At 40.2% G+C, this 22,620-nt stretch overlaps 2 protein-coding genes, 1 long non-coding RNA gene and 1 pseudogene across 9 annotated transcripts in view; 1 reads left to right on the top strand and 3 right to left on the bottom strand.

Annotated features, from left to right (window-relative positions):
* Window positions 1–2,611, bottom strand: part of KIF27 (kinesin family member 27) — a 77,227-nt gene extending 74,616 nt beyond the window's left edge. For 4 of the 5 annotated variants that reach the window (XM_036433655.2, XM_045580085.1, XM_036433658.2 and 1 more), the window contains exon 1: window positions 2,455–2,611. The gene's annotated coding sequence lies outside the window, so the exon portion shown is untranslated. The remainder of the gene's footprint in view (window positions 1–2,454) is intronic. The other variant, XM_036433659.2, reaches the window with a different exon arrangement.
* Window positions 2,612–5,774: 3,163 nt separating this feature from the next.
* LOC123652134 lies at window positions 5,775–10,224 on the top strand. The gene is made up of 3 exons (XR_006741272.1): window positions 5,775–6,078; window positions 7,529–7,535; window positions 10,211–10,224. It is a non-coding gene; the product is annotated as an uncharacterized LOC123652134 (long non-coding RNA).
* On the bottom strand, window positions 6,490–16,218 carry CUNH9orf64 (chromosome unknown C9orf64 homolog). 3 transcript variants are annotated; one of them, XM_036433675.2, is made up of 4 exons: window positions 15,999–16,218; window positions 14,278–14,537; window positions 9,302–9,497; window positions 6,490–6,742 (listed from the first exon to the last, which is right to left on the bottom strand). In XM_036433675.2, the coding sequence occupies exons 2-4, from the start codon at window positions 14,449–14,451 to the stop codon at window positions 6,510–6,512; spliced, it is 603 nt and encodes a 200-aa protein (XP_036289568.1). In that variant the 5' UTR covers window positions 14,452–14,537; window positions 15,999–16,218; the 3' UTR covers window positions 6,490–6,509. The 3 variants fall into 3 exon arrangements, with proteins under 3 accessions (XP_036289568.1, XP_036289566.1, XP_036289567.2); XM_036433673.2 differs by lacking the exon at window positions 15,999–16,218 and adding an exon at window positions 15,048–15,529; XM_036433674.2 differs by lacking the exons at window positions 6,490–6,742; window positions 15,999–16,218 and adding exons at window positions 7,891–8,022; window positions 15,048–15,802.
* On the bottom strand, window positions 9,054–9,198 carry LOC118716793 (annotated as a pseudogene).
* Window positions 16,219–22,620: the final 6,402 nt, after the last annotated feature.

Below are 22,620 nucleotides of genomic sequence, written 5' to 3'. Positions count from 1 at the left end.
AAACCTTCCACTGCCTTCCAAAACCTGTGTAATACTTAAACTTGGCATATTTCCACAATTTCTTCTGATTTCTTAACTTTAGATAGTAACAGTATTAATTTTTTCAAAGTGGTTAGAGATGTAAATACTTCTCCATTTTTTCATTTCTTTACAATGACAATATATATTATCAATCATACTGTCTTTTGGAATTTCACTTTTTCTCATTCCCACTGAGTAGTAGGAGAAAGGACTAAGAAATGTGCAAACCTGTAGAGAATTTTTATAAATGTGTATTTGAATGAGATAGGCAGCATAATCTTAAATGCTCCCCCTCTTGGGGTTTTGTGGTTTTTTTTGGTATGTTTTTTATAGGAATTTATCTACAAAGGCTAGGACCCATAAACATATGGCTTGCAAAAAAATTAATATATATAAATTTATTTAAAAACCCACGGCACTGCCATAACTGGTTTGGCTCAGTGGATAAAGTGTAGGCCTGCGGACCGAAAGGTCCCAGGTTCGATCCCCAGTGGAAGGTGTGCAGGAGGTGGCTGATGGTTATTTCTCTCTCATCGATGTTTCTAACTCTCTATCCCTCTCCCTTCCTCTCTGTGAAAAATCAATAAAATATGTATATAAAAATCCACAGCACCTACACTTCTTCAGCTTCTGATCAATTACAATAATCAGAAATATGAGTATTATGTCATCGTTAAATGTAAAGGAAGGTGAAATCTGACTGGCTGGTAATATATAGATATGCTCAATGGAAGTTTGAAATCTGAGCAAAGACAAGATAAATATTTGATCACTGATGCCATGTCATTAATCAGAAATAAGTGTTTCCAAATACGGTTGGCATCCCATGCCCTTGGTTTTTCAGAAGTAGTGGTTATCCACTCGTGCACTGCTGGTGGGAATGCAGACTGGTACAGCCACTGAGGAGAACAGAATGGAGTTTCCTCAAAAAACTGAAAATGGAACTCCCATTTGACCCAGTGATCCCACTTCTAGGAATATATCCCAAGAAACTAGAAACACCAATCAGAAAGGATATATGCACCCCTATGTTCATAGCAGCACAATTGAGAATAGCTAGGATTTGGAGACAGCCTAGGTACCCATCTGCAGATGCCTGGATCAGAAAACTATGGCACATCTATACAATGGAATACTTTGCTGCCATAAAAAAAGAAGGAATTCTTACCATTTGCAGCAACTGGAGAACATTATGCCGAGTGAAATAAGCCAGTCAATGAAAAAGAAATACCACATGACCTCACTCACTTATGGATAATAAAGAACATTATAAACCGATGAACAAAAAATATATACAGAGACAGTAAAGCAACAAACTGTCAAATTACAGCAGGAAGGTTAGGGAGACATGGGGGAGATAGGAAGTCAACCGAAGGACTTGTATGAATGCATATAAGCATAACCAATGGACGCAAAACGCTAGGGAGTGAGGGCATGTATGAGGTGTGGGGCGATGGTAAGATATGTACACATATAATACCTTAATAAAAAAAAAAAAAAAAGGAAAAAAGAAAAAAAAAAGAGCTGAAACCGGTTTGGCTCAGTGGATAGAGTGACATCCTGAGGACTGAAGGGTCCCGAGTTCAATTCCGGTCAAGGGCATGTACCTTGGTTGGGGGGGCATCCCCCAGTAGGAGGTGTGCAGGAGGCAGCTGATCAATGATTCTCCCTCATGGATGTTTCTAACTCTCTCTCTCTCTCTTCCTCTCTATGAAAAATCAATAAAATATATATTTTTAAATGACAAAAAATAGTGGTTATCTAAAAATTGTGGCTTGTTAACATTTCCATAAGAAACTTCCCAGTAAAGGGACAGTGAACCGCCTAGGGACCTCAGAAAAGGCTTCAAACACATGAAGTACTAGACGGAGAAGATGGGAAGTAAAGAGGGGGAAACACGTTAAAAACTTGAAGGGGGCGGTGTTATCTGAAAGGTGTCTTAGAGAAAGAACCTGGGCATCCTTTGCCGGTTCTCCGCTCCCTCTGGGGGAGGGGCTGTCGGACTTCTCCCGCCTCAGGAAGCGCCAAGTCTCAGCAAACGCGAAGGAAAAAAGGCGCCCGGACCAAACGGAACCCCCAGAGGGGGCGGACCTTCCCGGTTCCGCGGTTGGAAGAACAAACACGAGAAATAACCAAGGATCCGACTCCAGAGCCGCTCGGCCCCGCGCATCCCTACTCCCCCGACCTTCTCAGGGGCGCCCACTTCCTCCGGCGGGGTCCCAGCACCCCGCGGGCGCCGTCGTCCAGACTCCCCAACAGCACCCCCTCTCCCCTCTCCCCTTCCCCCCTCCCCCCTCCCCGGGCCTCCGCAATGAAGCCCGCCCGCGGCGGCCCCCGAGCGCGCCCGTCCTCCCAACGGCCGGCCGGGACTCGGCGGGCGGGAGGAAGCTCCGCACCGGCCTCGCCGGCCCGGCCGGCCTCCCGCGCACTGACCGGCCAGAGAAAGCCGGTCTCCGGCGGCGAGCGCAGCGCAGAACTCCTCGGTTTCCCTCCTCCGCGCCGCCGCCGCCGCCTCCTCCGCCGCCGCCCGCGCCTTTTGTTGTCACGGGTTCTCCGGGCAACCGGCGAAGCCCGACGCCGACGCGCCCCCTCCCGGCCGGGCGTCACGCTGCGCACGGGGCCCCGCCCCTCCCCGTCAGGCCCCGCCCCGCCCCGCCCCGCCCCGCCCCATCCCACCCCACTCCGAGTTGTAGGTTATGACAGCAAGTTGAAAGGACAAAAGCCTCAATGAATAACAGTACAATTTAGAATTGAGAATTCCTAGGAAAGCCAACCAAACCATTTGTGACAGAGGGTTGTTTGCAGGAACTTATAAGATGTGCCAGCCCCAGAGTCTAGTCCCATGATGAACTAGAGAGAGGAAGGAAGAGATAGAAACGCCAATGCATCAATATCAATGGGCTGCCTCCTGTTGGGGATCAACCTTGAAATTTGGGCATGTGTCCTGATCTGGACTAGAACCAGTGAGCTCTTGGTGCATGGGTTGACATTCAACCACTGAGACACACCAGCTGGACTATTATTTATTTCTATGTTCCCATTGTTGAGCAATCAGTATTAAATATATAGTAAATATTAAGCTCATTTTATAGATTCAATAAACATTTATGAAAATAAACATTTTAAAAAAGAAAACAAAAATACAGAAAACTGAAATACAGTTTGTATACAAATAGCAGGATACATACTTGATTTTTTCCTCTTTTAGTTATTGATTTTGAGAATAATGAATTGATCAACCAATAGAGTTTCTTTTTTTGGAGTTGAACTAATAGATTTTTGCTTTCAAAATACTACTGTTTTCATTCCTCAAAGCAAGTATATCTAGACTTCTTATTAAATACCACTTGACCCATTGTTTCTTTGGCATTGTTTTGGCATCCTCAAAGTTATTGATACTTACTACAATAATTGAATTCCATTCCTGCAACCAACCCTTAGTTTAACCCTTAGTCAGTCAAAATAGGAAAAATAGTAAAAGAAGGGAGAGTTACTAGGTTTTTCCCCCCACAGGAAATTGATTAGTTCTTTCCTTACATTGAATTACAATAGTTATTTCATTGAACCAACTCAGAATGTAGCCTTATGCTTTTCTCAGTTCTTCTTCAGCAGTTTCTACCTTGAAATGATCCCCACTTGCTGAAGAATTCTGAATACACAAAGGTATAGAAGACAAGGCTGTTTGGGCTGCCTGCCATCCCTTCTTTTCTGTAAGAAAATCTCCTCTATTTCTTCAAGAACTGTCCCTGCTCCACTTCATAGGCCAACCAAGTATGTGGCCACAGCAGAGGCCAGAGTGGCAGGTGGGGAGGTTTATGGGGCACCTGAGACGCTTGAGTCTCAGGTGCCCCATTAGGAAAAATGCTCCCTCATTAGCAAAACCTGATTCTTGCTTGAGCTATTGGCAAAAATTTGCATTCTGTTGCCTGGACTCATTAGCTATTAGTTATTTCTTCAAACAGAACAAAAAGAAATACAAAGTATGGTATCTGGGCATGGCTAAGGCTTCTTTTAAGGCAGATTTAGCTTCTTTTTTTTTTTTTTTAATCATTACATTTCCCTTTTCAATAAGCTAATTTCAGTCTAGCTCCCCCCCCCCCCCCCCCCCCCCCCCCGCTTCTTAAAACTAAAATATCCTCCCACAGGCACCCTGTTCCTACAACCAGAGTCTATAAAGAGAACTATGTGCAAAAACAAACAAACAGAAAAAACTAAAATATCCTTAACCCAAAGAAATCAAAACAGAAACAGAAATGTAGTGCATAAGAGAAACTTAGATGAACGTTACAATATGTTTCTTCAAATTTCCAATTGCTTTAGTCAATGAATTTTATATCTGAAAGGAATCTTGCAAGTGATTTAGTTGCACCATACATTTATTAGGGGTTTTTGTGTGTGTGTAATACATTTTTTTTCATTCATTTCATAGAGGAAGGGATAGAAATATCAACGATGAGAATCATTGCTTGGCTGCCTCCTGCATGCCAATCGTTGGGGGGGGAAAGGGGGAAAGTGGAGGGGAACCGAGCCTGCAACCAGGCATGTGCCCTTAACCAGAATCGAATCTGGGACCCTTTAGTCTGTAGGCCAGCACTCTATCCACTGAGCCAAACCAGCTAGGGCCATTTATTAGTTTTTTATTTTATAGTCAATATCCCTGAGATAGACCAAAGTTATTTTGCCATATTATTTATTTTTTAAAAAAAATATATTTTATTGATTTTTCACAGAGAGGAAGAGAGAGGGATAGAGAGCTAGAAACATCGATGAGAGAGAAACATCGACCAGCTGCCTCTTGCACACCCCCTACTGGGGATGTGCCCGCAACCAATGTACATGCCCTTGACCGGAATCGAACCTGGGACCCTTCAGTCCGCAGACCTACGCTCTATTCATTGAGCCAAACCGGTACTGGCTATTTTGCCATATTATTTATCCATACTTGTATTAGTGTTCTCCAGAGAAACAGAACCAATGGAATATGGGGAGTGATAATGACAGACATAGGTCTATTTATAGACCTATAATATCTATCTATCCATTTAAAGAATCAGAGAAACTTATTTTAAGGAATTAACTCACATGATTATGGGAGCTTGCAAATCCAAAATCTGAAGGGCAGGCCAGCAAACTGGAAATTCAGAGAAGAGTAATGTTACAGTCTTCAGTCTAAACTCTGCAGGTCAGACCAGCAAGTGGAAACTCAAGCATGATTTCCATATTTGTAGTTATGACAAGTTTCCAGCAGATGGCAGTAAAGAGCTTGGGGAAAGAATACCTTTTTGTGTTACAGTCACAGGGAACTGGCAAGGTAGATAATAACAAAAATCAAGATTAGAAAGAAGGTAAGGGTGAAAGTGGGAAATAAGTGAGTGGTAGATAATGAGAATTCCAAAATATAAAGTAAATAATCAAATTCATTGTAAACCTTTTAAAATTATATTGTATCTGGTCAATTCTATTTTAATGAAAGAATACATTTCAGGTTTAAGAAAAGTTTTTAAAATCTTTATTCAATTTCAGTGTAGTTACATACTCTGAAAGAAAAATAAAACTGGACAGACTGTATCCTAAATTGAAATCACTATGTACAGAACCCACTGCTGCCCTAGCTGGTATGGCTCAGTGGATGGAGCCTCAACCTGCAGACTGAAGGGTCCCAGGTAATTCCAGTCAAGAGCACATGCCTGTTTGCGGCTCGATCCCCAATAAGGGGCCTGCAGAAGGCAGCCAATCTATGATTCTAAATCACCATTGATGTTTTTCTCTCTTCCTCTCCCTTCCTCTCAGAATCAATAAAAAAATATATTTTTAAAAACTACCCACCATCATTACCAATAAAAACTTTAAAATAAGCTGTCAAAATTTTATATATAATTGCAATAGCAATTATATAGCAAAGACCTTACCCACCCATCTCATATCTCATGATTAAGGTATACAGAAAATTATACCTTGAGAAAAGATACCAATTAAATAGATTAAATACTGTCACTGAAGATTAATTATAAGACATGATTAAGTCCTGATTGGTTTGGCTCAGTGGATAGAGCATTGGTCCCAGGTTCAATTCCAGTAAAGGGCATATACCCTGGTTGCGGGCACATCCCCAGTGGGGGGTGTGCAGGCAGCAGCTGATTGATGTTTTTCTCTCATAGATGTTTCTAACTCTCTATAAAAAATGAAACATATATATTTTTAAAAAATGATTAATTTTAAGAAATCTGAGATTTAAAACATTAAAGTTCCTTCACTATTTCTGTCATATATCCACAAAAAGGAAAAGTAGTATCAAACTAAATAAGTAGAAAAAGATAAATTTGGGAATACCGAGTGATATGTCAGGAGAAAATTTTTAAGTGAGACCGGGTAATCAGTGTTGTTGCTGTAACCCTACCACTTTCTCTTAATATCAAAGTGAAATTGTATAAACAATTATGTGATATAAAAATGCAAGCAGTTTTCTCTGGGTCAATTCACACTTTGGATCAATAATATATGCAACGTGTTCGATGAAATGGAATTCCTTTCATATCGTCCCTGTGATCGCGTGCATAGTCCCATAAGTAATAATCCAGAAGAATGGAATTGATCTCTTCACTCATTTTTTCACCCTTTTTTTCAATAAGCTCCAGAAGACAATCCCGGATCAGCTCAACACACCAAAGCGAGCACCCTCTGATTTCTACTTCTTGCCTACTCCCATACGAGAGCATTTCTCCTGCAAGGGGAAAACAGAGCAAGAAGCACCAACAGTCAATGATATGAAATCTACTCAGAACACTACTATAGAACAAAAAACACAGTTTAAAACTGTAAACCTATCTATTTTTACTTTTGGTAATTCAAACTATTTCTAAACTCAGGCATTAATTCAAAATTCCAAGTTAAGTTCCATGAGGACAGAGATGATGTTTGGCTTGTTTGATTCAATATTCCTAGGACCTAGCATGGCAACTTGCACATACTAATTCCCAACAAATATTTACTAAAAGAAATACTATAAGAGCCAGAGGTTTGATTTTCATATGAAATCTCCTGTCAAGTGTTGATAACTAATAAAAAAATTTTTAAAAGCACTCTTCAGGCTAAACACATCGTAGGCCTCTTACACAGATCTTCACAGTACCCGATAAGCGCAATGATCCAGTGAGACTTAGGAAAAATGCCCCAGCCCCATTAGGTTCCACTCTGTCACCTGGGATCTTAAATAATGTTACTAACATCCCATCTACCCATCTCTCCCAAGGGCTTAGGCACTGGTCACTGGGGAAGAACCAGTGGAAGAACAGACACTGGCTGTGCCCCTCCGTTTCCTTATTTTTCTCCAGGTGCCAGCACACAAATCCATCCCTTACTCTTCATTTTGTTAATCAATTCTCCCAAACTTAACTGCAACTTGCCTAATTCTCAAATCAACCACAACAGCGATTTTGGAGGTAAATACCACCACCCAAGTCAAGTCTTTTGATGAGTCCACTACCACAGCTGTCAGCTTGATCCACAGGCATTCAGTTAGGCAGCACCCAGTCTCCTGACCCACAGAAACCGTGAGATGATAAGTGTCTTATTTTATTTATTTTAAAAATATATATATTTCGTTGATTTTTTTACAGAGAGGAAGGGAAAAGGATAAAGAGCTAGAAACATCGATGAGAGAGAAACATCCACCAGCTGCCTCCTGCACACCCCCACTGGGGATGTGCCTGCAACTAAGGTACATACCCTTGGTTCTACTGGAATCGAACCTGGGACCTTCCAGTCCACAGGCCGACCCTCTATCCACTGACCCAAACAGGTTTTGGCAGGGATCCCTTTTAGACAGGAATCCCTTTTAGCCAGGGATCCCTGTCTCTGCTACTGTTTTTCTCACAGTAGCAGAGACAGTTGGATGCTATAAAAATTCAAGAGAAGGAGATGGACAAATCATGAAGAGTCAGGAAAAGCTATGTGGAAGAGGTAACACTGGAGCTAAGCCTTTGTGGATGTGTAGGATATTAACTGAAAAAAGAACATTTGAATTTGGGTGAGAAAAACCGGGCAAGAAAATGTGTAGAGATAGGAATGAGCAGCATATACACTGGCCAAAAAAAGGTCAGCTGACCTTGTCTGTATGCAAAGGAAGCCCTGATTGCTAACAGTTGTCCCTTTTAAAGGTATCCAACAATGAGCCGGGACATGAGCATTATGACATAAAATGGCTTGTTATTTTTCAAATAAGGAAACAGAGAGACAAAGTGGATTGCCCAAGGCAGCATTAAAGCCTGGAAGAAGCAACCACAGGAATAATGGTCCTTTATATTCTGTATTATTCTTATTTTCAGTGATTAAGATCTATTTCACAAGAGAAAATCATGCACCATAAAAAATGACTTTCTTTTAAAAATAAAGAAAAAAGTAGCTGAAAATACAGCACCCAAGAGAGAAATTAGCATTAAAATTTTACAATATAATTATTTTCCTTACACAAAGAGATGTTTAAGAAACAAAAAGCTAATTTTCTCACAAACCCAATTATTTGTACTCTAATATTATAATAAGGCTTCCACACTTGAGAATAATATCATCAAATACAATAATGGTAAATAAGCCTAGAAAAGTGAGTGACTGGAGCATTTGAAATCTTGCTTCCCAGCATGTCACCAGTTTGGCTCAAATAAACAAATAAGCTCATACAAATAAAAATTAAAAAAGAAAGAAACTGAGTGACTTGTGAAGATAATCTAGTGGCAGACCTTGGAGCCTCCAAACTAAAAATCCACTACCTATTACCTCTCAGCCCATGTTTTATTTCACATCATAGTTTGCTCTTCGGCTTACTTCTCATCAAATACTACACTTGATGAACTGTCTTAGTGTTGCACACCTTTATATAATAAAAATTTAGATTTCACTCTATTATGATGCTCTAAAATGATAACGTCTTAAATAGCACAATTTCCCACAATATCCATATTCCATAATGTAACAAGAAAAGCAATTTTCTCCGTATTTTAATTGCCCTTGCATTTTTTTCTTTTTTCTTTTTTTTTTAATGTGCCTCAGGCATGAAACAGCTATGGCCACGGACACAGGCATCGAGCTAGGATGAACTAAGGGCTGTACATCTGCTTTGCCCCTGATTGATATAAGAGCAACACCATCAATCAGGTGTCTCCTTGCCTATTGCCAGGGGGTAATGTATGTTTTTAACAATAAGTATTTCTTTTTTTCTAAGGAAAGGAGACCTTTTGTTATAATTCACAGTATAACAAAGAATGTCTTAATTAAGCTGACAGACCTTTGAGAAGCTTCTCCAGGAGTTCTTCCGAGTACTTCAGGGCTCCCAGGTGAACAAGCACCTGAGGCAATCTATAGTCAGCAAACATGGTAATACTGGAGATGTCCTTAAAGCAGCCGTCCCCTTCTCCCTCCAACACACTCCACGTATCTGCCACAAGGATTTGGGCCCGTTTGTAAAAAGAAATTCTTTTCCCCTGATGAGTGAAGAGAATATAAATGTTACCTTGGTATCTCAAAGCCTTATGAAATGCTATAAAAAAAAAAAAGACATGTTGAAAATACTTTTCAAGGGAAGAATAATCTTTCTCTGTTGGTAACAGACATTTTACAAAAAGAAAAAAGGGGGGGAGGGTAATAAATATTATCTCTATCGCTCCAAATTTACTTCCTATATTTTTCAAGGCACATAAAATACCACTTATGCAATCATGATACTATTTAGTGTTCTTTTTCAATAGTGTTACTTCATGTACATATTTCTGTCACAATAATTGATCTACTTATTATTTTTATTAGATAGTATTTCATCTGAGAGTTTATATGTTTTTCTAATTGTAACATAATTCACATTAATTGCATAAATATACGATAGAAAAGTATAAAGAAAAAAATAATTATCCCTAAACTCACCTCAGAAAAGAATCACAACATTCATTTTTGCCTGTTTCCTTTCAGAAAATATGATTAACTTATTCACAGATAAAGACATAATTGACCAACAACTAGAATTTGTCTGCCGCTTTTAGAAATGGTCAAAGTTAATATGTAACAAAAGTAAACTACCAATTATATTTATACATGGGGGAAAAAAATTAACTCAGCATTACAAGACAGTGGGTTATAATTTAACTCAAAAATCCTCTACAGCCGAAACCGGTTTGACTCAGTGGTAGAGCGTCGGTCTGAGGACTGAAAGGTCCCTGGTTTGATTCCGGTCAGGGCATGTATGTTGGTTTCCGGCACATCCCCGGTAGGGGGTGTGCAAGAGGCAGCTGGTCGTTGTTTCTCTCTCATCGACGTTTCTAGCTCCCTCTCTCTCTCCCTTCCATTCTGTAAAAAATCAGTAATAATAATAAAAAAAAGTCTTTAATTCTTAAAAAAAGAATACATGAATTAAAAATAAATTTTTTAAAAAAATCCTCTACAGAGGAGAATCCAAGATGGCTGCTCGGGTAGGCAACTAGCCACAGCCGCACACAATTTCAACAAAATACAACTAAAATACAAAATGGACATTACCCAGAACTACAGGAAAGTCGACTGACTGGAAATTCTACAACAAGAAGCAAGGAGAAAACCAGAAGGAAGCGCAGAGGAGCTGTAAAAGCCCAAGGTACAGAGACACGCGGCGCGCGCGGAGAGGACAGAGCCGGAGAGGAGGGAGGCCGAGAGCCTGGCTGGCGGTCCCAAGCGGGAAGGAGAGAAAAGCTCTGACTGTGCTGGGCCCAGCTCCAACTGCTCTGAACCCCAATTCTAGGCCAGACCCTGGGGACCCAGGCTCATCCATAGGGAGCCGGGCTGTAAGGCGGGACTCCGGGGAAGCAGCGAAAGGAAGTCCCGGAGGCACGCACACTGCGCGCAGAGAAGGGCCGGCCGGCTGTGCCGCGGGATTGCCCTGACGGGAAGGAGACAGGGGCTCCAGACTGCTCTGAACGCCACCTCCAATCCCACTACCAACTGAACTGTACCCCAATACCGGACTCATTGGGGGAGAGCATAGACAGTTTGGCAGCAGGCGAAAATCGAGGGCACCTTTCTCTCAGAGGCGCTCGCAACAAGTACTGAAGGACCCTGAGTCTCAGGAGTCGCATAGGGCGGGGCTGATGGAAGCCAAGGCTGAAGGCTCCACCCTGAAACCCCGCCCCATCAGGAAAGCTGCCTGCGAAAATGCCTAAACCAAATAGATCACAAACGAAAGAAATGGAGGACAAAAAGCGACTGGATATAGAGTTCAAAACCACACTTATAAGGTTGTTCAAGAATCTCCTAGAAAAGGCCGATAAAATAAACAAGACCTATGAGGATATGAAAAGGGATCAACTAGAAATAATAAGGGATCAACAAGAAATAAAGAATACATTGTCTGAAATAAAAAATATTTTATGGAGTCCTAAAAACAGAATGGAAGATCGCAAGAATCAAGTCAAAGATTTGGAACATAAAGAGCCAGAAGACACTCCTCCGCAGACGCAAGAAGGCCAGAGAATCCAGAAAGTTGAAGATAATGTAAGAAACCTCTGGGACAACTTCAAGCGAACCAACATCAGAATTATGGGGGTCCCAGAAGATGAGAGAGAGCAAGATATCGAAAACATACTGAAAGAAATAGTGATAGAAAACTTCCCCCACCTGGTGAAAGAATTAGACTTACAAGTCCAGGAAGTGCACAGAACTCCAAACAAAAGGAATCCAAAGAGGACCACACCAAGACAAATCATAATTAAGATTCCAAGAGCAAAAGACAAAGAGAGAATATTAAAAGAAGCAAGAGCAAAGAAGGTAGTTACCTATAAAGGAGCACCTATACGATTGTCAGCTGATTTCTCAACAGAAACCATGCAGGCCAGACGGGAATGGCAAGAAATATTCAAGGTGATGAATAGCAAGAACCTACAGCCAAAGATAATCTATCCAGCAAAGCTATCACTCAGATTCGAAGGTCAGATAAAGAGCTTCACTAATAAAAAAAAGCTAAAGGAGTTCATCACCACCAAACCAGAATTATATGAATTGCTGAAGGGGGTTCTTTCAGAAGAGAAAGTAAATAAAGATAAAAATTATGAACAACAAATACGTAACTATCAACAAGTGAATCTAAAAACCAAGGAAACTAAAAAAAAAAAATCTGAGGAACAATATTAACTGTTGAATATAATAGAATCAGAGGTATGGAAGGGGAGTGAACTGTTTATTCTTGGGGAAAAGGGGAGGGGGGGATGTGGGAAGAGACTGAACATAAACTGTGCTCCTATGGATGAGGACAATGGGGGGTGGGGAAAGGGCAGAGGGTGGGGTGAGAAGGGGGGGAAAGGAACATTTGTAATAATATGAACAATAAAAATTTATTTAAAAAAAAATAAAATAAAATAAATAAAAAAATAAATAAATAAAATAAAATAAATAAAATAAAATAAATCCTCTACAAATACAGGATGAGGCAAAAGTAGGTTTATAGTTGTTTTTTGGAAAATAATACAATAATTAATAAGTAATCATTCAAGAATAAACTCTGTGTTTGGTGTACTCACAACTATAAACCTACTTTTCCTTATATTCAAATGGGCCAGGAACTGGATCCATTTCTTAAAAAACAAGGCTGAAATTATGTACTTTGAAGACAAATCTCAAAGTAACCTCTGCATTAGCAAAATGGTTAGTTAAAACAGAATGAAGTTCAACAGTAAGCTAACCTATGGACTCTATACTAAGAACTGTCTACGCCCATCCACACACCCTGAAAGCCACATCTAAATGGTCACAATCTCTGCCAGTTCAATAAGTCCTTGCCCATAAGTTTTAGAATTGGAACTGAGAAAGTCTGTCTCTCTCTCTCACTGAAACTGAGAAAAATCTGTCTGTCTCTGTCTCTCTCTCTAAAACTGAGAAAGTCTCTGTCTGTCTCACCCCCCACCCTCCCCCCCTGCAGAAGCAATAAGATGCAAAGTTCATGGATCTTCATGGAAAAAGCTGGTCAACAGTAAGAGAAAAATGGAGTCAACAGAAACTAAAAGAAGACACTGAATCCTGAAGGCACTGAGCCCTTGATTGATCCTGGATGTGCCTATCCAAAATACCTTCCAAAAATTCTTCTTTTTAATACGTTTTTTCTAGTTTTGTTCCTGTCATTTGCAAATAAAAAATTACATACATAATCAGGCCATCTCTAACTTTATAGCTAACTATTATCTAAATAACCTAAGATAAACTAGTTAAACTTTCTTTTTCAACTGGTTCCTGCTGCAGGGGACAATATGCCCCTTGTCCTTAGGCTCTAAAGAGCAATTTAATCAATATTATGGTTAATTTTAATTGTTGAAATGTGACTACAAAAAGGTAGCTTGAACATTAAAAATTGACTTAAGAATTTGTTAACTTAGGCAATAAGTCAACAGATTTATATTATGTGAATCCACTGAAGTTGCTTTCAATTGCTGTCACAGTTAAAATATAGTGATAAATATAGTGATAAAAATTCTAAATTTTTACATACCTGGAATGGTATACAAAATGCTCACCATTTTAAAAGTAAATATTTTTAAACTATTTTGTACCATAAAGCAATACTGTCAAAGTACTCTGTCCATGTAAAGGAAAATCCATTATATATACATATATATATCAGAACTCTTCAAAAAATACTTTTTATTTTTTAATATAGAATTATTTAAAAATTATTAAATAATTGTTTACCTAAATATATTTAGAGATTTAATAAAATAACTATTTAAATATAGAGAAAATTTATTATACATTCTGATTTTCATCTAATGAAGTAGATTTTTTGAAGTATTAAAAGGACCTCTTTATCCCTAAGTGACAACATCATGTTCAAGGTTCAGTGCTGTATTTAGGTCTGAAACATTATAAAAGGGCAACCAAAAAATAAAAATAAAAAGGACAACAAAAAAAGGACAAAAGAATTATGGGAATACACCAATTAGAAATCACTAGAGAAGTAATGTCTTTGAAACACTACTTGTTATATCCCTTGTCCACAAGAACAAATTTCAAAATTTAACTTTTTATTCTCAAAAGAAAGGAGTTCCAGAAATAAGAGTCCACAACAGACTTGACAATGAAAAGATAATCAAGAATTCTAAAATCCCCAGGGGGACTCTTTCCCCCTCCCCACTGTGCTGAGATTCCTTCCTCTTCCCCACGTGGGAACCTGTATTTGTTCTTCAATCAAAATTCCACCTTTGCTATTAAAAAAAAAAAAAAAAAATTCTAAAATCCCCAACTAAAGCAACTCACCTCAAACTCAGTCACATCTCTGTAAGAAGGAAAGTTTTCAACTACCAGATGCATTAACTTCTGTGCACTTTTTTCACTTTTTCGGACACAATTAAGAAAAGAGCCTTCGAATTTCTCAAGCAAGATTTTCCCGGTTTCATTGAGAATTCGATGCCTCTCTTCTATCAAAGGCATGGGAACATCCGTGTCAGATCGAAGTATATGCCGAACTTGATCCAGGGACACTGTGGCATAGTACGATGCACTAGTTATTGGTATCCCTTGGGGAGAAAAGAAAACCCAGAGAAACAATGTTATATTTTTATATTTATTAGATCCTTTCTTTTGCAACACAGTTAATATGAAACTACATGAGTGTTACGGGACTGAACTAAAAGTGGATGACTAATAAAAAAATAAAAAAAAGACCAGGTGCCTCATTTTCTGTGTATTCATCTGTACTGTTGCATCCTTTTCTAACAACTGTAATATGACATCAGGTGTATTTTGGCTATGTAAAATGTTTTATATATATATATATCTGTCCCCTTTGTTCTTAAGATTTCATCAGACTGGCTTTTGTGCTTGGTTGCGATAATGGCATCAGGATCAGTTCCCACTGAACAAGGATGTTTAATGCCAGCCTCTTATCATACTTTTATTTTAAAGCTGAGGGGCTGGCAATGAAGAACTTTAACACATTATTCCATCTCCCACCCCGCTCCGTGGGACCCTTCCGGAAAGCTGACGCCGCAAAGGCGGCGGGTCTGCCGGGCAGAAGGGGCGCCCACCTTCGTCCAGGGCTCTGTTGATGGCGGCGCACAGGGACCAGTACCCGCTGTACGTCCTGCCCCCGAAGCCCACCAGGCACTTGCGCTCCTCACGCTCCGACCAGAAGGAGAAGTTGAGCGTGTCGGCCACGAACACCCAGTTGACCGCGGCCTCGTCGGCGGCCCTGGGGTTCAGCTCGTGGAGGGCCTTCCAGCCGCCCAGGCGCAGCTCGGGCCCCGCGGCCTTGGCGAGCAGCAGCTCGGCCACCCTCCGCACGCCCCCGCCGTCGATGGACACGTCCCGACTGTTTTCAGCGATGAACTTGGCGGACTCCCGGGGAGTCAGGGGCCCGTCCATCTCACCCCTCCTTTTGGGGACCAGGGAACGACACCTTTGCCGCCGGCGGGACAGCCGAACTCTCTTTCTTCTGCGGGACCAAGGACGGAGATGTCTGCGGCAACCGCTTCTCCTCTCAGGGCGGCCGCACTTCCGGGAGAGCGGCCCCGCCCACTCCCTCCCCGGGGCGCGCCGGAGTCCGTTTCCGACGTCGATGGTCCGCCGGAAACGCACCCGGACGGCCCGGCGCGCGCCGGCCCGAGTCGCCCACCCTGCGCCGTGCGGCTGCGCCATTTTGTCCGAGTTCCCCCGGCCCTGCCTCCCTGCGGGGTCTGAGGTCTGAGGTTCGCTTCCTGAGCCGCAGTTGCACCGACTCCCGTGGATGTACCGCTTTCCTCCACTTGGCTTCCGCTTCTCCTCTCTCCGAGGGCGACGTCTGGGCTGGACGCTGCCCCGCATCGGAGCCTCGGGCCGCGATGAGTAGACGGCCTTCGTCGGCTGCGACCCGGGTCGAGGGTCCCCCATCCCCATCCGTGCCTCGTCTTTCTTTTTACTGAATTCCTGGCCCCGTAATCGGTTGGAACGTTTGAAGAAATGAATGAACTTAGCAAGTATGTGTGAAGTCATTAAATGACCTGGAATTGTACTTAAAAACTGAATCTCATTTAGTGTTGGTCGTGGCAAAGTTATCCATAGTCCGCGTCTTGCAAGAAGCTGGGATTTGAATTCTTGGTCAGCGATTCCCTCAAGCCAAGGAAGGGCACTTTTCTGCAAACCAAGCTTGTCAATCAATGTGCACTGGTATAGTCAAGTAATGACTTTATCAATGGTCCAACGGAGACAGAGGAGATGGGTATTACCTTACAGCCCCAAACTTTTTAAACAATACTTTTTTAGGATGAGGAGAGAGGTATTAAAAGCCAATTTAGTGATGATCCACATTTGCCTAGTGGTGAAAAGTTAGAGGCATATTCTTTTTTTCTCCTTCGGAGACAAGCCACTATGGATAATATAAAATGTTTACACATTTGAAAATCAACTATTTTTAAAAAATCAGTAGACTCGAGTTACTGACAGTAAAGAAACAAAACAAAAAAAAAAACCCGAATCTTTGGATGATTTGGAATTTGTAAGTTTGACAACTGCCTCTAGGAAAAGAGAACCTCATCTCTCCAGTTTCTTATTTTTGCAAGAAAAAGGAACTTAAGAGACTTCACTGATTTACTTTTCCTGAAAAAGTCACTAGTACATCAATATAGTTGTTGAATAAATGTACATCTGTGGGTTTGGAATTTTTCCTGTGTACGCCAGCAGCTCTAAAGTTTTGGGAGTCAAAGAAGTTGATTAAAAAGAAAATCTAGCAATCTGCAAAAAAAATAAAAAATAAAAAAATCTAGGAAGCTAAATTAAGCCATTTTATCTCACTGAGACTTACTGATTTAAAAAAAATAATTTGAATTCCTACTATATTAAGGATTGAGTTAAAACAGTAGTAGTATAAACAAAGAGTAAAACATACTTCCTTCACTCAAGAAACTTATTGTTGAGATGAAGCATAAACTGTTTGTGGGTGTTCTGTTTTGGCTTTTAAATTTGTCTACAAGATGTTGGGAATACAAAAAGTGAGCTGTTCACATATTCAACATCTTTTCCCGCCTCCCTTTCCAAAAGAACCCTGCTGTTCAGGAATCCCTCCCTCCCACCCACACTTGGTGTAGCTCAGCCTCCTGGGTTCCAGGTGTGGTCTGGCCTGGTCTAAGGATAATAGAGTCTTTTGCCAGGGACTGGATTAGGATCATGCATGTACCCCATTGCACCTCAATGAGTTTCAAGGATAGGTTTTCAGGATCCTTTCAGAAAAACTTTTCCAGAGGAACTTCCAAAAGTGATCCACACTCCCACTGGAAGTTGTGACATACGTAATGAAATTCCTCCAGTGCTTTTGATGGCAACCTGAGTATATGAAGTCAACACACAGGAGGTCAAAAGAATAGCAGAAAGCCCTAGCTGGTTTGGCTCAGTGGATAAAGTGCTGGCCTGTGGACTCAGGGGTCCCAGGTTCAATTCTGGTCAAGGGCACATGCCTGGGTTGTGGGCTCAATCCCCCCTTAGTAGGGGCCGTACAGGAGGCAGCCAATCAGTGATTCTCATCATTGATGTTTCTCTCTTTACCTCTCCCTTCCTCTCTGAAATCAATAAAAATAAAAATAATAAAAATAGCAGAGAAATGTAACTGGGATAATGGGATCACGTCAACTCTTAGGTCTGTCCTACTTTTGGATCTCCAGTTATGGGAGTTCATAAACTCCTGTATAGCTTAAAGCAGTTTTGAGTTGAATTTTCTATCTTACACAGATAGCAAATATAGACATGGTACCTCACATGATATAGTGGGAAAGACAGACAATCAAATATCTGGGTAGGATTGTACTTCACACAACAGAAAACCAGACTGTCATGACTAAACAAACGGGATTGTTTTTTCATTTAGTATGTCTAGAGGTAGGTACTCCAGTACTAGTGCACCTATTTGAGAACTAGGCTCCTTGCTTTCAGCAAGAAATATAAATGGGCACTATTTAAAAAAAAAAAAAGATATTTTTTTAATATATCTTTATTAATTTCAGAGCAGAAGGGAGAGGAAGAGAAATAGAAACATCAATGAGAGAGAATCATTAACTGGCTGCCTCCTGCACGCCCCCTTACTGGGGATCGAGTCCCTTTAACTGGAATAGAACCTGGGATCTTTAGTCCACAGGCGGATGCTCTGTTCACTGAGCCAAACTGGCTAGGGTACCACTTTATCTCTTTATGAGAATAACAGTATAAAGAAAGCTCTTCAATTGACCCTTTCATCTAGAACTTCTAAACACTCACCACATGGTCAAGGTTGACCCGAATTAACCCCCGTGAGACCCAGGAGGCCCCACTAACAGTCATTTTAGAAAGGAGGCCTTCACCATATTATTGCTAGTGTTCACAGATTATGCATATATGCATATGTTGTTTTTTTAATCTCATCCCATCCTTCCCCTCCCACTTCCCCTCTAAGATGTCATTCTTGCCAAAACTGGTTTGACAACCAGTGGATAGAGTGTCAGCCTGTGGACTGAAGGGTTCGATTCCAGTCAAGGGCAGGTATCCTGGTTGCGGGCACATCCCCTGTAGGCTCTGTGTGGAGGGAGGTAGCTGGTCGATGGTTCTCTCATTTATGTTTCTAATCATCCCTCTCTCTTCCTCTCTGTAAAAAAATCAATAAAATATATTTTAAAAAAGAAAAAGATGTCAGTCTTTCATTTATCCATGCTTCTGGTCCTATTTTATTTTGTTCTTTATATTCCATATATGTGAGATCATGTGATATTTGTCATTCTCTGACTTATTTCGCTTAGCATAACACTCTCCATTTTCCTCCATATTATCTTAAAGGATATAAGATCCATTTTATTTTTTTTATCCTCACCCAAGATTAGTTTTTCATTGATTTCTAGAGAAAATGGAAGAGGGAAAGACAAAGATTGATGTGAGAGAAACACAATTGGTTGCCTCCTGCACATGGCCCTGACCAGGGCCTAGGCCGGGGAGTCTGCAACCAAGGTACATGCCCTTGACTGTAATGGAACTCAGGACTCTGGTCTGCAGACCGATACTCTATATTCACTGAGCCAAACTGGCTAGGAAGCAGTGGTTCTCAACCTTTCCAATGCTGTGACCCTTTAATACAGTTCCTTATGTTGTAATGACCCCCAACCATAAAGTTATTTTCGTTGCTACTTCATAACTAATTTTGCTACTGTTATGAATCGTAATCGTAATGTCGAGACCCTCAGGTTGAGAATGGCTAGTAGGGTCGCCTAAGACTATTGGAAAACATATATTTACATTACGATTCATAATAGTAGCAAAACTAGTTATGAAGTAGCAATGAAAATAATTTTATGGTTGGGGGTCGCCACAACATGAGGAACTGTATTAAAGGGTCAGCATTAGAAAGGTTGAGAACCACTGGGCTAGGGCAAGAGAACCTTCTCCCCTACTGCTGCATAGTATTCCATGGTGTAAATGTGTGCAGTTCCAGACCTTGGCTATTGTAACACCGCTATGAATATTGGAGTGCGTATGTTCTGATTGGTGTTGTGGGATTCTTAGGACATATTCCTAGAAGTGCAATCAGTTCTTTTTAATTCAAAATGGTATTTTTTTTTAATTGATTTGAGAGGGTGAAACATCAATGATGGGAGATTCTTTGATCAGCTGCCTCCTGCATGCCTGCTACTGGGGATTGAGCCCCCAATTTAGGCATTTGCCCTGACTGGGAATCAAATTGTGACCTCGTTTCATAGACTGGTGGGTCATTTTTTAAATTTTTTGAGGAGACTCCATACTGTTTTCCAGTGGCTGCACCAGTCTGCATTCCCATGAACAGTGGACTAGGATTCCCCTTTCTCCATATCCCCTCCAGCATTTGATCAGATAGTTGCCATTTTGACAAGTGTGGTGTGATACCTCATTGCCATTTTTATTTGTATCTGATCATAGGTGACCTTGAGCATTTTTTCATGTCTATTGGGCATCTGCATGTCAAACGTGCAGATTCTTGATGCCTCTTTATAGTGACTGATTTGCTAGAACTGAGGTGTGGGCCATTTTCATGTTTAACCAGCATTGTTGATTTTGAAGATGGTCCTATTCAACAGTTTGAGAAACACTGTGATTCTGCTTTGAACAAGTTCAAGTTCCCATCAAGAATGGTCAGTTTCGCCAGAACTGGTTTGGCTCAGTGGTAGAGCCTGTCTGCGGACTGAAAGGTCCCAGGTGCGATTCCGGTCAAGGGCATGTACATTGGTTGCGGGCACATCCCCGGTAGGGGGTGTGCAAGAGGCAGCTGGTCAATGTTTCTCTCTCATCGACGTTTCTAGCTATCTCCCTTCCTCTCTGTAAAAAAATCAATAAAATATATTAAAAAAAAAAAGTCAGTTTCGCTTCGAACTTGCCAGCAAGGGGCAAACATTGACAATAAACAGATATAACCATAGTATTTAAGGTTTAATTTAGCCACAAAGATTAAACCCCTTTCCAAAATTCCGATGGCATTAAACGTTTTTTAAACTAACCTTATGGACTTATTTTCATTGACCTGAAAATAAAATTTAATATAGGCCTGGTTGAAATTCATCCATGCAGCGAAAGGTTGTGGGTTTCATCACCAACCATTGTTTCTCTCTCCCTCTAAACATGTTTGCTGGTGAGGACTAAAAAAATAAAACATAGGCCTCTTCAGTGGCAAACTTAAGCAAATCACAACCTGTCATGTTTGTGAACAGTAATCTCATTTTGAGTATTAATCTAAGACACTGGAAAACAAACCACTGAAGTAATTGAAAATGGAAGGGAAACGTCTAGCTCACGGCCTCATATAGCCTGTGAAATCATTTGGTCTGGCCCTACCAAGGCATTAGGGGTGAGTTAAATGTTTGACCAAATATAGCAGGCTAATTTTTAAGTTGATAATTTTATATGGCCTGTAATTGAGGTTATATCCAAATCACCCTTGGCAGAAAAATGGTTCCCCACCCGCTGTAAAATCTTGGTACAACCTGATTTCCATTTTGTCATTTTGGTACTTATCAGAAAATTAAATTAAAATTTGAAACCTTCCATGTTTGTTTATACTAATGAAAAATAACTTGTTTCACTTATTTATGCATTTATTGGTTGATTATTATGTGCTAAACTGGGATTGAATCCACAATCTTGGTGTTAACAGTACGACACTAACTGAGCTACCCCAACAAGGGCTGTTTACATTTTTAAAGTTGCAAATTAGCATATGTACTTGTTATAAAATTTATTCAATGTTGCATTTAGTAATTTCTAACTTCACAATTTTTCTCAATCTCTAGTCTACATTCAAGTTCACCCTTTACCAATGCCAGATATTCTCCAATTCTTTAGGTTCATGTGTTTAGCCTGAATTGTTTTTAGAAGGCAAAAATTAAAACTTTCAGTTACTCAAATATATTTATGCATAACTAATTTTTGAATGACTAATGAAATCTTTGAAAACCAGTGTTTGCTCCAGGAATGCTTTCCACAGTTGGAATTTGTCTAAATGTCATTCCCCCTCGCCTTTTCTCTGGGGAGGACTCATTTCAACACCAGCAGTCTGTACTACCCTCAGCAATCCCAATGTGGCAACTCAGCCTGACTTCACCTCTTGGGAAAACCTTAAAACTACAATAGTATTTACTCATTTTAAGCAATGTGACACTATGTACTTCATTATCAAAAGACCACTCAATTCCTCTCTCCTAAAAGGGGAGTGTTACTGAAATACTAATAGCCTTAAACGGCACATTTGCATGCATCATTATGTATTAAAAAAAAAACAGGCCACGTCACATTTGTCTATTATACACAAATTTCTTTCCTAAATGTAAGAAAGCGGAACTATCCCCATGAACCCTTTCCTATGTAACTAAGTTCTCATGCCTTCTGGATAGTTGGAGGTCATTAACAAACTATTTTAGAAATTTATGAATCAGGAACCATACACTAGTTATTTTAATATTCTCAAACATCAAACTAGAAGTAATTCTATAGATAGAAACCAAAGACTCAAAATTTCTCATGTGATGGGAGAACAGGAGCTGTAAAATTACATGACTCAGCTCCCATTATGCACTACTCCCTCTTTAAGATTAAGAGCCTAACTGCTAAAATTGTCTTTACCACCCCTACCAAATTTCATTTATAAATGCTAGAAAAACACTTCACACAAAAAGTATGTAATTTAAGATTACTATATTTCCTTACAAGAGGAACGGTTTAACAAATTTTACAGCTGTCAACCCTTGCTCAAATTGGGCACACATCAAATCTAGCATTATGGGAGTTTTATTCGGAAGTGAACTTAACTATTATTAATACAAACGTCAAGATACTACACAAAACATCCACAGGAATTTTCCCTTTTTTTTTTTTTTTAATTGTTCACAAACATTTCCTACATAATCCAACATACAACAAAGAAATGATACATCTTTTTCTTTCACTTTGCATACAATGGAAAAACAAGAATATATATATATTTTACAAAGTTTAACTAATAGACACTAAGCAGGCTGACAGTTTAAATTTGTTGATAAGAAATTATCTAATAAAAAATAACCAGAATTTATTTAGCATTAATCACTTCCATAACCAAGTATTACTCCAATTAATAAAACTTGCTATCAGGCTCCTGGTATACATTTA

The sequence above is a fragment of the Pipistrellus kuhlii genome, unplaced genomic scaffold (assembly GCF_014108245.1).
Source record: "Pipistrellus kuhlii isolate mPipKuh1 unplaced genomic scaffold, mPipKuh1.p scaffold_m20_p_12, whole genome shotgun sequence".
Lineage (NCBI taxonomy): Eukaryota > Metazoa > Chordata > Mammalia > Chiroptera > Vespertilionidae > Pipistrellus > Pipistrellus kuhlii.
This window is presented reverse-complemented; position numbering and strand designations above follow the sequence as displayed.